A 16,008-nucleotide genomic window follows, 5' to 3' on the forward strand; every position below is an offset into this window, starting at 1 on the left:
AGATGACAAAATCTCTGCCATGCAGGCCCTTGAAACTTTTCTCCTTGAGCCCCCAGACCAGAGGGCCCTAAGAGTGATACGGAATGTCTCCCTGCTTGTTGTTTCCAGGAGATAATTCAATTTCTGCCAAATTATAAAAGCAGTAGCTGATAAAGGAGAGCTGCAGGTGCAAACTGCCTCTTGCTAGTGGGCTTGTTTACAAAGTATGTTCAGCTTGTCTGGTTTTAGGAAAACTGCTTAACAATCTGGACACGCATCCATTGTGTATCTGACCCTTTTTGTAACAGAAATAGAGCTTCAGTTTTCATGAAGGCAGGGAGGCTGTCTAGTAAAATTTCTTACTCATGTGCTGAGCTCTACTTCTTTTGATTTATTATCCTTTTGAGTCAATCTCTTCACCTTCAAGGACACATTATTCAATTTTTAAAAGAAGCTGATTTTAGAGGGCACAGTCTTAAAGTTGCGATTCTATTAGTGGTTTTACACTCATCAATTTCTTATAGGTTCAATATTTATTAAATCGAATGTCTCATCCTGGGCTTGTAAGGGTGAATTGAGAAATAGAATATCTAAAAAATACAGGCCATTAAACCAAATAGTGGCCAAAAAATAAAATAAAATAAAATTAAAGGCTAGATCCTTAGCTGGTATAAATTGGTGTAGCTCCTCCACTGACTTAAATGGAGCTATGCTAATTTATATCAGCTGAGGACCTGGCCCAACATGTAAAGGATAAAACTCCCTTGACACTTTAAACTTTTAAGAGGTATCATCCCTGCAAGCTCAATTAATGTATAGTCAGGTTTGACATTATTTCTGTAACAAAATATCTCTTAAATATCTCTTTCCTAGACCCAAGTTATATGTAGCATTCTGATAATTGTATCCTATGGCATATTTATGGCCAAATGAATGACAACTCAAAAGAGAAACAATGAATGTTTTATTTGAAACTAATGAAGCTTATCTGGAATACTTTATCAATGGTATGTCAACAGAAGACATTGATATGGCTGAAATGTGACTCAGACTTTGTGCTTCATTGACAAAGGAAGGAAAACATTATTTAAATTCCATTTTGTTTTTGCTATTTTGTCATTTGCTTAACAGTGGAATATACTTGGTCAGGGCTAGTGGCAATTGTCGGGTTTCTATTTTTCATCTAGGCACATGAAATTGTGTTTGTGTTGAAGGTTATAAAAGCATAATCTGCCGATTTTAAATGTCATTCATCCTACCTATAATGAAAGAGTCTTCTACAACATGGTATAACTATTTTGTACTTACACTTAGCATAAATCTTTTATGCAATTGTCAAATGTGATAGAATCTGTTTTAACGGGGGTGGGAAATCAAATAAGACAATGAACCGCAGTGTTTTGTCAGAGATTTGGATGTACAGGGGCACTCAGCAATCACTATGGTCCAACTTCTGTCCTGTGATTCAAATGCATGGATCCAAAGGCTTCAGGAAGAATCCAAGTGCCCAACTCAGTCTGAAGAGCTGGCAGCTAAATAGGACTTTAGAAGGTGCTTAAATTGGGGGCCCTCAAATCTAATATTAAATAGCAAAATTACTGTTTTCTCCCTAGAACAGCAGGATTGATTATGATAATGTTGCCCCTTGTCCAGAGAGGTTAGCCAATATTTAAGGCCTTGCTCAGTTATTTCTATTAGAAGGGGAAACTGATTATAAGAGTCAGGTATTTCTTTAGTGCAATTCTGTTTATTTACAAAGATTCCCTTGCTCACAGCTTCCAAACCTGCCTCACTAGCCTCCCAAGAGCTCTGTCCCACTGTTGCCTATGAAGGGCATTCTCATGGCTGTTTCTCTTGCTGTCTGATGGCTTTTTGCTTCTAACCCACAGCTGCAATCAATCCTCTAGCTTCTGAATTTACACACAGTCCTGGGAAAACAACCCCCGCCCCCAGATAAAAGGCTTAACTCTGCTCAGGCTTTGCCATGCAGCTGATTGCCTCAGACGGAAGTGTGACAGATATGGCAAGTTTCTGCAATATCCTGGACAAACTTTATTAAGTTTAAGTATTTTAGGAATTCATTGTATTAAACATGCAAAATATTTATGTATTGTGGGTGATGTCTCCCCTCTTGAGACATGACTAATGTAAATCCTGGGAAGTGTTATGAGCATTAAAGGGCTATCTGAAACAACTTAAAAAGTTCATTCTAGTTTAGCAGATTAAATGGGTTTCTCAGGAAATCTCTAGGGGAGGTGTAGGCATATATATTGCCTCCACTTGTGCAAGCCTTTTGGTGCCCTCCCCTGAGGAGGGGACCTTTGTCTGAAGACCGCCTGTTGTGTGAGGGGAACGTCAGGCGCCCAAACTGTATAAAGGAGTGACTGTCAGATTAATAGGGATGCTTGTTTTGAGCCAAGGCAGTTATGAACTTGTAACCACAGAAACCTCTTAGTGGGATTTGAAGGGCTGTCTCCTACCAGAGGCCTCGCTGGAGTTGGGGTGATCTCGGGTAAGTATACTGGCAAGCATTATAGGTTCTCTTATTGTTTTAATGTTTTTCTCTCTAATGCTTTCTGCTTAACAATAAGTGTGCTTGCTTAGGAAAAGCTGTGTGGTACCTCATAACTGTGGACCATTATAGCCTCTGAGTAGAAAAGCAAAGCAGGCCTGCTTTTAGGCAGTCTGTCTTGTTGGGAACTCAGTGTAGGCACGCAACTGTGCAGCCTGAATAAACCCTGGTCTCCACCAAGGAGAGGTGATGGTTGGGGATCCAGAAGCCTGAAAGTGGGTGCCTTTGTTGGCTCATAGAGGAGTAATGCAGGTGCAGTTGTCTTGAACTGTGACAGGCAACTTGTACTGTCTCCAACCATCTTGCCCCATAAAGGGGCCTAACTGCACCTTCCATTTAGTTTGAAAGATGGGTGTTTAGCATATCCATGAACTTTAAAATTGTCTGTGAATTCTGGGATTTTTAATGCCCACAAGTGGTCAAATTTTACATCTTCTTTGCATTACTGTGGTAACCTACCACAAGCTGGGGCACTATTTCAGTACAGACTTGGGCTATGTCTCAGTGCAAAAAATTGGTGTCTCTTTTGTTGTTGTTGTTTATTTCAACATGAGATCTCTTGATGCCTCCACTAGGATTTTACAAGGCATAACGTTTAAAGATTGTGCAACCTCATGGCAACTTGACCACTCTGGTAACTTAAAACAGAATTTGGGTCTAGCTAGCTAACCCAACCTAGCTACATTTTCATTGTATTTCTGTTTGTTGTTGTTCTCTAATAAACCAGCTGTTGAATTAAGTGACTGTGAATTGACACTAGTGGATAAACACTAGCAGCTCTGAGGAAAGAAACTGTTCCTGATTTCTAGGAAGGTGAGAACAGCATAGAAATATGTTGGAGTGCTTGTTCTATGTGTAAGAACTGTGGCCTCCCTTCCCAAGGATGCTGCAAGGACTTTGAATGTGGTGAAGGTCAGAACAAGGAAAGTTGAAGACCGAGAGCATGCTTGATGTGAGAGACCGCGTCACCTGTAGCAACAGAGGAAGGATGGTCCAATGACTTAGGCAGTAGTCTAGGACTGAGACCTTCATTCAAGTCCCCTGCTCCACCACAGGCTTCCTGTATGATTTTGATCAAGCGACTGCGCTTCTCTGTGACTCAGTTCCCCATTTTACAAATGGGGATCATAGCACTGTCCTACCTCACGCTCATGATGATGATGGATAAATACATTAGAGATTGCGAGGCATTCAGATGCTTCTATGAACCAGAGTATCGAAGATAGAACATCTTCTTTAGATTATTTAGAGAAAATTCTCCCTATACCTGAAAATGCAGTTTCTGCTTTCAAAGCTTGGCGTATACAGTAATTAATGAACTATTTAGAACAGCTACACTTTCTTCAATGAACTTTTACTACAATTTCTTTCTTAAACAGACAAGGAGTATCTGAGGACAGTACCATAATACACAATCATCAGAATAATGTTTTTGTTTGATGCAAATACAGCCCAAATCAAGTATGCTTATTCTAGATGTATAAAATGCAAGTTGAATGTTAGGGGAAGAAAACACAGAAAAGCTATTTGGAAGAGAAAAGTTCTAATTCTTTTTTTTTGTTTAAATATCCTAAGCCAAAACAAGGTGCATAACGTCAAAGGCTAACATTTTCAAAATAAATTTATAGTACTCTGTCTCTTTTGAAAATGGGACTTGGGCTTGTAAGTCACTTAGGTGCTTTTGATTACTTTACAATAGGTCTTATAGTCTTAAGCTTCCGTTCAAGCTAAAAGGTGTCTGTGGTGATTCTAAATATGTAAACCACAGAGGAGGCAGGTCAGTTTTAAAAATCATCCATTTGGGAGACCAATAAGAGTGGCCTTTGTGTGTGTGGGGGGAAACATCCAGCATGAAACACTGTAGTTTCTCTTCTTCCCCCACCCTCCTTGGAGAGCCACTGTGAATACTTCGAGAAAAGAATGAGTTCTGAAAATCTTCAGAGGACAATTCTAGTTGGCCATGGAAAATGTATATCTGTTTAGCTACTGCATAAATTATTGAATTAATAACTAAAGGGAAGGATTACAGCTAATATGTGCATCATCTTTTAAATGGTAGATCACCCTATGTGCTTGATATACTTTAACTAAGCCAGTGTCTCTAGCACTGGAGTAGGAAAGAAAGAGGAGAAGAGGGTCTCATTTCTTTTTTCATCTCCTCAATAGCCAAGTGTATCTTTGCATAATACTGCAGTTTCTTCAGCTACTGGCTCATTACTCCTTTATTACACCATGTATAGGGCCCCTTACTGCACGCTGGCAGACTTGTGCACCCAATCCTGAAGTTTATGGTGCATGTGGACCAATATTATCCTTTCTTGTGGCATTACCTTATTTTGCTGAGCAGACTGCCACCACCAGTAAGAGGAGAAAAGTGATAGTGATACCATGATAGTTTTAAGCACATCTGGTGCTCTACCTTCTAAGCCCTTTCAAAGCCTAGAGTCAGACATGCTTAGAAGTGAAGCCAATGTTTTTTAGAGAGCATCTGAGCCATAGATCTAGCTATACCACAGTTTCTCACTCGTTGATTGTACATTAGCTAGTCTGTCACATTTCTTGCTTCTTTGGGCAGAAGCGTGGATATCAGTTAGGGACAATATGTAGCTGCTGATAGATCATGTAACACTGACTCCTGTTGACTTTAGTGGGTGCTGGATTGATGTCATAGCACTGTTATCTGACAATTTCTAGAGTAGTGTTGCAACTAAAGTATCTGGAAACCAACAGAGCAGTAGTGCAGGTTTGGGCTCTTCTTAATTTCAAACTACTCAGTTGTGTTCCTGCTCCATTGAAAGAACTCTTACAGGCAGTCAAAGACCTTGCATAACAATTGAGAGAAGCCTCATTGGTGTCATGGTGTCTCCTTTCCCCTCCTTCCTGTCCATCCACTTTTTCTACTCTAGTGGTGGTCTGCTTTTTTAGTATTCAATATAGTGGAATAAGATGAATACCAAGCATTGTGCTTCAGGAATCAAGATTCAATTTAGTTTTAGCAGCACAGCAGAATGGGGATGTGGGACACAACAGCAGGGGAAAATAACTTTCACAGGTGATGTGGAACCAATGAGTTACTAGTAGAGATTGGTCCAAACCCTGGGTTTGCAAGCGCCCCCCCCCCCCCCGATAAGGGGGAACTAAATGTCACAGCTTGCCACTAGGATTGCATCTATTCTGCCAGTACTGGACATAAATGGTAGAGTTGGGTGGGAATTTTCTGACTAATCTCTTTTGCTGCACAATGCTGATTTGCTAAAACCAAAAATGTTTGGGGTTGTAGGTGGGGTCGGTTTTGATGAATCCCTTCACTTGAAAAAAGTTCCAAAATTTATTGAAGTGTCCAGCTGTCTAGTTCTGACATGTTCAAAACATGGTTTGGTTGTATGACTTTGTTTCAAAATTCTAACTTATACTAAAAGTTCCCCAAAAGCAACAAATAAAAACAAAACTTCAGAATTAACTACATGAAATGGGGTTTCAGTTGACCCAAACTGAATTTTGGTTTGGATTATCAGTCCAGATTCAGGATGAGTGGAAAATTTCAAAAATTCTCACAGGCTGGGGAAAACCGTTTCCCCCTCCCCCCAGCTCTAATAAATAGGTGTAAGGGATGTCCTTACTCATTACCTCTGAAATTAATCCAATGTCTGTTTTTCCAATTCAACAGCCTGGATGGTGATGTGTACTACTTTATTAGCCAAGCTTTACTCATTAGTAAAAAATTAAATGGGAGTAGCTGCCAAGAGCTTCATTTAGAATAGTACTTAACTTTTTCCCAACATTCAAATAAATGTAATATTGTAATTTGCAAGCAGTAGGCAGACAGGCTTGTGTTACAGTATAAATCAGACTCAATAAAATTAAGACCAATTCATTTCTCTAAATCTAATTTATTTTCCCCTAAATTAAAGGGAGATGGAAGCAGTAATCAAAGGCTGGTATGTAATATGTAACAAAACTAAAAGAAATGAGTCTTGAATCTGGCTTCTGACGGTTGCTCTTCTGTAACAGTAGAGTGGACCCTTAAAATCTCGACAGTTTGAGTCACAAAGCTTAAGGCCAGTGGGAACCGCTAGATCATCTAGTCTGGACCTGATATATATCACAGGCCACCAACACTTAAACCAAGATTTACCAATCACTAGATAATTGAATACAGTAGATAGTGTTCAAAGTGTTTCTTTTGGTAATTAGAGATGCAAGAGAGTACTTAAGATACTGATGTAACCTCATTTAATGTGAGTGGAAGTGACAATATTTGAAGGGCCATATCTAGTGTTCTGTGTAAGAAAGCACTGATGTCCTGTACTCTAAGTGGTAAACTCTGTCCTTTTTTGGTTGCTGTCAATAATCATTGTAAACAAAAGCTTATATAATACTTGTACTGACATGAGAAGGCACTTCAACAATGCCATTTTTGACAAACCATTTGGAAGCCTATTTTTAGTTTAATTGGGCATATACTGTACAGCAGTGATACAGAAAATAGCCATGGACTAAGTGACAAAAGTTTCTGAAGTATTCGATCCAACATCTATGAACATTCATTCAAATAGTTCTGTTTCTTGTTTATAAGTATGTCAGTGGAAAGCAAAAGGTGCTTGAATACTTGTGTGTTCATGGAGAAGTACTTCTCAACCATTTGTAAACCAACAAAATGAAAAATCTAATCACAGATCAGAAATGCTACACAGTAACTTAGTTATTCGTATTGTGTAGCTGGTCATACTAACACATGTTGAGAGACACAGCAGAGGTGATTGGTCCTTGAAGGACCTTTAGGCTGAAATATATTTATATAACTTTCTGAATAACCATTTGAAAAATCGAAGTCTGGTCACAAGTTAATTATGACCAGAGAAAACAAAACTATTCACTAGGAAATAGAACTAGGTGAACTATTGCCAAGTAAGCTCCCTAAACTTCAGTAAAATAGTTCGAAAATAAATCTATACAAGACTTCCACCCACCCGTCCCCCAACAAGTTCTGTTAATTTACTTTAGCCTGACTGGCCTGTCAGCTCTCTCTTATTCATTTGTTCCCAGATAGCTGCACAGGAAGGGGATTGGGAGGAAAAACCAAGATTTTTTCTGCAATGTATTTAGACACTGAGACACTCAGGCAGCAAGACTTTTTTTTTTTTTAAATGTGGATACTTAACACCTACACCTTTAACTATGATAAGTCTTTTAAAAATATTATGCAAACTTTCTTTTAGAAGAAGCCTAAGGAAGTCAAGGCATGAAGTAGGCAAAAAGCCCAGAACTCACCAAATACAATCTTTAAATATTTTATAGTGAATCCCACTAAAAGCTATATTAATGATTAGACATAATTTTAATGTAGCACGTTTGCAGCTCATGGATTGCATTCACAATCGATGGTGGATGAGTCTAGATGAACTAGCAGTCATTTTCTCTATAAATACATTTTGAGGCAAATAAGCCTTGTCTGCCTTTGTCAATGACCAGGGTAGCATAATGCTAGCTCATAAATTTCACACTCTTCATCTTGAGCGTAGGTGTCTGACAAAAATCAGCTTCATGGGCCATACACTGAAATCACTGTTTCTTCTTCAGATGGTTTGGGTTGAAGCATGTGGATGGAGTAGTGCCGTGAAGTTTTCATATATTCTGCTTTTTGCTAAACATCAGAGGGCTTGCATGTCCTTTATCAGTTTGGCACTTTTTAGAAGCACTAAACTTAATTACAAGAGAACTGTTTTGTTTTGTTTTGGAACAACTTTTCACATTTTTATCTTCCGCTATCGGTCAACTACCATTGCAGCAGGCACTCTGGTAAACTATCCCTCCTGGGATCATTAGGATTCTGTAGCAGAGGTAAAATACTTCTTTGTTGTATTTCAAGGAGTCCGAAGCCAGAATCTCTCAATCTTGCCTTTGAAATCAATAAGCAGCATTAACGATCAGTCAATAATGGAGAATCCTATGGCTGTTTCTGCGGATCAGGTTGTCTAGCTCAGTGACTCTCAACCTTTCCAGACTTTCAGGAGTCTGATTTGTCTTGCGTATCCCAAGTTTCACCTCACTTAATCTATTTGCTTATAAAATGAGATATAAAAATGCAGAAGTGTCACAGCAGTCTATCACGGAAAAATTGCTTACTTTCTCATTGTACCAGATAATGATAAAAACAAATCAACTGGAATATAAATATTGTACTTGCATATGAGTGCAGAGTATATAGAGCAGTATAAACAAGTCGTATGAAATTTTAGTTTGTATTGACTTCACTAGTGGTGTTTTTTTTTTTTTTTTTTTTTTTAAGATCATATGTTACAGATGTGAGTAGTCATAACTCCTGCTTAGTACCAGGGATGGGTTTGGATAAAAATGTGAACTGACACAAAAGTCACATGAAAATCTAGGTTGATATTTGGTCTGCATCTCTTAAGCACAGCCCAAAACTTGCAGCTCTAGGGGAGGGAGGGCCTCTCGATTCTGCTTCAGGGGCTGGACCTGCCCCGTATAGCTTAGGTGGCTCAAAGGGCATCTGTGCATTCGTTAAATAGAAGGGAGTGAGCTTGTAGGGCTGCCTGTGGCTGCCCTGTGCACTGTCTCACCAGGGGAATACTTCTCCAACCACTTAAATGGTTTTTGTGGCCCCATTTTCTACTGCCCTCACAGCATATGGGGGATGTAGTGAGAGGGAGAATCCCTCCCTTAAACCTGAATCAAATCTGTTTCCAGGTACAAAAGTTCAGTCTTCATTTTTTAAAGAATTAATTTTTTTTGTGTATCCTTACCATTCTTCAGTCCCAACACATGCTGGGATTAAAATCAGAAACAATGAAATATCAGGAGGGTATTCCTGGCCCAAGTGAAAGCAAAAATATTTTAAACTGCACAAGAAGCATGTTCCTGTCACAGCTACAGCAACACTTCGGAGACTCCAAGGATGTAATCCTGACTCCACCGAAGTTACTCCTAGATGTTCAGTCATGCTTCCAAAATTTGTACTGACTTTTCCAAACAAAACTTTGAAATTTTGGATTCCTCATCCCTATATTCAGTCATCAACTAGTAATCATATGGTATCTGAAATACAGTTTCACATTCATTCTCTAAACTACATATGGGAGGGAGGGGATAAGGTGGAGCATGAGGGGTGGTGGGAAGGTGGTATCTTACATACTACATTGTAGTAACTTGACAAATTATGATATTGGTAACTATTGTAGCATCAAATATCAAAGATGATGAAAATATTGAATCAAGATCCTATTCATTGATACACCTACTGAAGGCTAAAACAGTAGGTTATCTCTAGAAAGTTCATTAAAATTCAGTCTGCTGAGACAAAAATAAAAGCATGTTGGTTTGAGTAGAACTCTGATCACTAATCAGCAGTTTTGGATGAATTAAATATGAACTAGATTCTGAATAAGTTGATACTAGGACATTATTTTCTGACATTCTCAAGCTTATAAGGTTATGTCATGTTGCATCTTGTCAATTATGTCAACTTAGTACAGTGTAGGCTTGTGATGTGCTTTAACTAGTTGTTATGGTTCCAAACTTTAAAAAGTTTCATGAGAGAGCTCCTACACATTTTGGACAGCATTTAGTCCATCCTAAACTTTTATGGTGAAAAAGCAGCAACTCAGAAGGACTTAAGGGTGGTCATAGACAACTGTCTCTCATGAGCATTTGGTGCAGTGACAAAAAGGGCTGATGTGATCCTGGGGTGTATAAAAGTAGAAGTAGGGAAGTGATCTTGTCTCTGTGCATAGCATTGGTAAAACCACTACAAGAATACTGTGTCCATACTTAAAGAAGGATATGGAAATACTTGAGAGCTCAAATGAGGTTCATACAATGATCAAGGTCCTGGAAAACAAAAAGCCTTAGGATGTGAGGCTTAAGACACTCCACCTATTCAGCTTCTCAGATCTGATCGCAGTGTATAGGTACTAACTCATTTAAAAGATATCTGGGTGAGGGAGGCAACTCAATCTTGCTGACAAACGTATTAACAAGATCCAGTGACTGGAAGTTGAACCTTGAAATAAGATGCAACTTCTTAGCAGTTAGGGTAACTAAACATTGGACCAGCTTACCAAGGGAGGTGGTGGACTCATTATCACTTGGAGACTTTAAAGTGAGACTAAATATCTTTCTAAAAGATGTGCTTAAATGCAGCTCCTGGAAGAAATTCTACAGCCTGTGTATTCTGGGGGAGGGGAGTGTGTGCAGTGGGCCCTTTTGGGCCTGTAAATCTGATTTCTGCCGCCCGCCCCATCCATTTCATTCCTCTGACCATGAAAGGGACAAGAATCTCTGCATTGCCCTCAATACGCTCATAACACTTGCAGTTCTGTATTGAGACAATGACTATGCAATCACAGGCTTCAGGACTTTAGCAGATTGACTGTAGGAGTCATGAAGGAATTTGTTTCCCCCAGGTGAACAATTGGCCAGATGTATCCTGGGTTTTTTTTTGCCTTCCTCTGAGGCATCAGGGATTGACCATAGTTGGAGATGGTCCACCAGACACGGTGAACCGGTGCTCAGAGGTGGTACAGAGAAGCCTCTTCCTGGAGGCGTGGCTGGTGGTTCTTGCTCACATGCTCAAGGTTAAACTGAGAATCAGATTTGGAATTAGTTTATCTCATTATTTTTTCCCTTGTAGCGTGGAGCAGCTCAGTTTCCTGAGGACTGAAATGAGGTAGCTGGGTGAAATTCACTGATCTGCAATATACAGGAAGTCAGATGATCTAAGAGTCCCTTCTGACCTTACGCTCTATACATGTTTAAAATTGTTTGGAGAATTGGACTAAGATTTCCAGGCACTTTCAGTAAAAATGGTCTGTGGCTCCTCTATGTTCCTGATGTTGATTTAGAAAGATCAGGGAACCTCACAGGGATTTTTGCAGAGCCTAAGATGAAAGCATCTTAAATGGAAAATCATTGGTTTCTTAGAATATTTTTATTTTACATTTTAAGTCCTATCTGAATCCAAAACAATGTCTTAGAAAACTACTACAGACATCCTCCAGATACAGTCCATGGGACTGGGTTTCTTTTAAGAGGTTTAGTTTGAGGCTTTCATTACACAAACTTTTTCTAAACAATGGTTTAGGTGATGAAGAGAGAAGAAATCAGTTCAAAACCTGAAGCCAGGACAATCTTTTATTTTTATTTTCTGAATCATTACTTATATCTTAGGTCTTATCTGCATAATGCTGAATTTCAGGAAATAAAATAGATGTTCATCTCACTCTTTTCTTAAGAAATCACCAAAATAATGAGAGGGGAAATATTTAACATGGGGGAAGAGGAATTCTTCTATCTGGAGCAGGGGTCTCTTCCTCATTCCTCATCAGCCCTTACTCATCATCCGCTCCCCAGGCATGCAAATGTACCAAGATAGGTGGAGATGCATAAAGTAAACTGAGGAATGACACAAAAATTGAGGGTACAGGTGGAAAGAAGATTCAGGTTTTTTTTGAGACATTACTCAAAAGCCAAATGTTGGTATGTATTTGATAAGTACTGACAGACAGTCCAGCATCTGTCCAAGGAACAAAGGAAGGCACAGAGTCCTGCTCTGAGGCGTTCACAGTCTGATACCCTAATCCTGCCCACATGTTCCTGCAATGTGTGCCATTGTTCCACCCCAGAGCCCTACTGAAAGCAGTCTGCCAACAGATTCGGTTGCAAAATCTGGGGACTAAGAAGACACGCTTACATTGGATATAAAAATACTGAGAGACCTGGAGGATGATGCTACTTAGACTTTGTTTTTCAATGTAAGTAGAGGCAGCACTTTACTCACATGGACTAACATTTGTGGGCCTCAAAGCAGAAATGAGTTTTAAGGATTAATTTTAAGTGAAGAGTAGCAGGGTGACCCATGCTTACAGTAGGAAAGATCTCTTATGGAAGAAAGCATGAAGATGAGGGTCAGAGACATGGCCAGCACTCAGGTTATTTTAAAACATTTGTCAGAAAACTTAGTGATGCTTTCACAAGTTGAATATTTTGGGCACAAATTAGTTAGGGTTTAGTTGAAAAATAGTCTCTTATGAAAAGCTATTATCTTGGATTATATATCAATCTCAAAGAACAAAACTGTTTATAAATGCTGTTGTGTATTTGAACTAAACCTGAGAGCAGCAATAACTCTGAGGTGATCTTTCTCCCTCAATTTGTTGGTGTATGGTGTTCTGGGTGAGTGGGGAGGGGACCTCAACAAAAATGGCAAGGTATCTTTGGAACTGTAGCCAAAAATTGCTTTATTGCCCCCAAACAGAGAGATTCTTTTACCTTATTTAACTGCAGTACCTAAATATCTAAAGCACTGAAGATAATAGCACTCTTTCCTTCTTCTCAAATGGTAAGGCTTCTTTTCTCCTCAGTTCATCAATAGACAATGATTGCGGGTGAGGGATAGTTCTGTACAATGGGATATAAATTTAGGTAGAGTCCTGGAGCCTTAAAATTACTTGACTTATGTACAGGAACTTGTTGTTCAATAGACTCCACACTGGAAGGAAGGAAATTTCCTCGAAGACGGGGAAATGAAGTCTGAAGCGCTATTCTACATAAAATATCTTATTCAATAACATTTAAAGTGTCTGGTACTAAATATTATTTCTGTGAAGGACACTTCCAAAAAAACCCCAGCAACAGTAAAAGTACAGATAAAACAAGATTTTAATGGTGCTTAGGGTCAGTTTTAATCAGCACTGGAAGTACACATGCTTCCACAGAATGCCAGTCATTCATGATGGCACATTCGCACTGCATAGGAAAGTATTGTTCCTAGCAATAATGTAGTTCTCGTAAACTGGTGTCTTCAGTTGCTAAGGTTATCTAGTTTCCCAAGTAAGTCTTTAGAAACTATCTTAAGTGTACATTGAGAAGTCACCAGAAAGTCTTCAGGATCCTGGGCTCTTTTTAGAGGATCAAAGCCTTGTTCCTTACTTAAAGTACATGCATAAGTCTTTGCAGGACTGGGACCCAAGTTAGCAGTTGTGCCCCTGTAGCTACATCAATCAAGCTCCGAGGGTAGAGTGGATTTCAGCCTTAAGATATACTTAAAACAAATAGTCTCCCTCCCCCGCCCCTTCACGTTCTGTAACTTCAGTCATTTTCCCTCTAATATACTAATCTTTTTTCGAGGAAACTGACAATAAAGCACTGCTGCTCTTTTACTCTGTTTTTTAATGTTCAGATGATAAACCTTCTCAATTTGATCTCAGTGATACAACTACTGAACCATTCTCTGAGAAATACATAATTTAATAGTACAGCGTCAGTCAAGACAAACTAGACTGGTGCTACATGCTCCAGTGAATAGAGAATCTCTGCTGTAACATATGGTAGTCTATGGTTAAACACTTGTTTACTGCTTAACTGGTGCCAATACTGAGAAGACTGCAATAAAGCTTACTGCTAACATTAATGAAAAATACAAACAAATCTAGTAGATTAACTTTGTAAACTGTGTGTGTATGGAAATCTAAGGAAATTTTAACAATTTCCAAGGCAAATTAGCAAACTAAGCCTCTTTGTCAATATCTGCATGGTTAAACTTTTGAAAAGCCTTGTGCTCTGCTCTTAGCTGGGACAGTGATAGGTGATGCGATTAAACAAAATGTAGAGAATTTACAATTCTTCATGAAGCTTTTCATTTCAAAACACAACTCCAAATCTAACTGCAGCTTTTCATTTACACTCCCTTTCTTCTAAGATCCTCACAATATCTTATGTTCCACATTTCTATTGTGTGCCACAGAGCAGTTCTTTTGTGAAAGTTTGAGGTGAATGAGAGAGTCTTTAGTTGACATTTTACTTTTAGGGGACATTTTAATCTATTTTATATAGGTTCTTATGCTACTTTCGTCATAGTACCTGAGTTCTGGCAAGTATACATTGACACGTGTGTGGTTTTTTTGTTTGTTTTTGTTTTTTTTTTTCCTCTCCCTTCTCCTCTCCTTGGAGGAATGTATGTACAGTGGTGGGTGTTTTTTTGTTTTTGTTTTGTTTTTGTTCTGGGGTTTTCTTTTTAAAATGTACATCTTGCTCTGTCTTCTCTAACCTTAACAAGGTTGAAGTGTCTTACACTTAGAATGGAAGGTGGTGAGGTTTGTGAGGACCCTTACTTCCTGTCAGAGTTTGTGGGCCAGAGAGAAAGCTTTACGCTTGGAGTAGAATGCTCCACTGTGCAGAAGAGCAGAGTTGTCACTCACGGTCTTTATCCTGGACTTTTAGTATCTTTTAGATATGCTGAGCCTGGGCCTTTGAGCACACTGAAGGGAAGGACTGAGACCGTGAACCTGACTCAATAGCCAGTGTAGTGAGTAGAAGACAGGTTTGATTGCTTGTGGTAGTCCATTTTGCTGAGAAGAGATGCTGTAGCTTTCTATATCAGCAGGAATTCCATGGGCATAAAGGCTTCAGCCCTTAAATGTGATGAGACAACATTATTCAATTATAGCAGTGCAAAAGCGTGAATAACCAAGGCCAGGTCACTTGCAGGATGGGATAGTCTCTTAGCCAACTGGAGATGATGGAAAGCTTCACATGTGGATGCTGCCCTTTGAAGTCTTAGCTTCAGTGACAAATCCAGGAGCATTCCTGAAATAGACTGATTTAAGCAACTGTGCCTTCAACTGAAGACTGTACCATCGCTACAAATTCCTCACATTGCTCTCTTCTGCGCATCTAATGTCTATTTTGCTCACATTCAGCTTTATGCAGCTGCTGTTCATCCATGAGTTGATCTCATCCAAACACTGGGCCATCTTGGTGGTAGTTGAGTGGTCATATGAAGTGAAGATGGATAGAGCTGTCATTTGCATGTTGCTGCCACTTGAGTCCATGTCATCTGGCTCTATGTAGATGTTGAATGGGACAGGACAGAGAATTGATCCTTGTGAGACTCCAGGAATGAAAGGGGGTCTAGTGGTAGAAGTGCAGTTTCCCATTGCTACTCTTTGGGAGTGTCCCTCTGAGAAGAACTTAAGCTATTTTAGTGCATTCCCCTGGATCCCTACTACCTCTTTCAGCTGGGACAGCAATAGTTCATGGTTGACTTTCAGATACTGCAGAGATCCAGAAAGATGACCATGGATATTTTACCACCATTCATTGGCAGTGGGTGATCATCCACCAGTACCACTAAATGAGTTTTCATTCCTGAATACAAACTGTTTTTGGTCCATGATATTGGCTTCAGTCTAAGTGTTTAGTTGGCCTTTTGATTAGATTCTTTGAGCTTGCTCAGAAACAGAAGGCTTGATACTGGGTGGTAGTTGGCTAGAACAGATGTACCCAGGCTATATTTCTTCAATGTCAGTTGCACTATTTTGTGTATGTAAGGTGTGTTTGTTTGTTTATTTTATTTTTAAGTCCTTCCTTGACTGGAGCATTGGCCATTTTGGTTATGAATGTCACTAGTTCATGACTTTCATCAGCCAGGAGGGCAT

The 16,008-nt window shown here is 39.3% G+C and overlaps 1 protein-coding gene across 1 annotated transcript in view; it reads right to left on the reverse strand.

Annotated features, from left to right (window-relative positions):
- LOC128840988 (ubiquitin-conjugating enzyme E2 variant 1-like) overlaps positions 1–15,507 on the reverse strand; it is a 66,534-nt gene extending 51,027 nt beyond the window's left edge. The window contains exon 1 of the mRNA XM_054035613.1: positions 15,265–15,507. Coding sequence (XP_053891588.1) covers positions 15,265–15,507 — 243 coding nt within the window. The remainder of the gene's footprint in view (positions 1–15,264) is intronic.
- Positions 15,508–16,008: the final 501 nt, after the last annotated feature.

The sequence above is a fragment of the Malaclemys terrapin genome, chromosome 7, assembly GCF_027887155.1.
Source record: "Malaclemys terrapin pileata isolate rMalTer1 chromosome 7, rMalTer1.hap1, whole genome shotgun sequence".
Classification (NCBI taxonomy): Eukaryota; Metazoa; Chordata; order Testudines; family Emydidae; genus Malaclemys; species Malaclemys terrapin.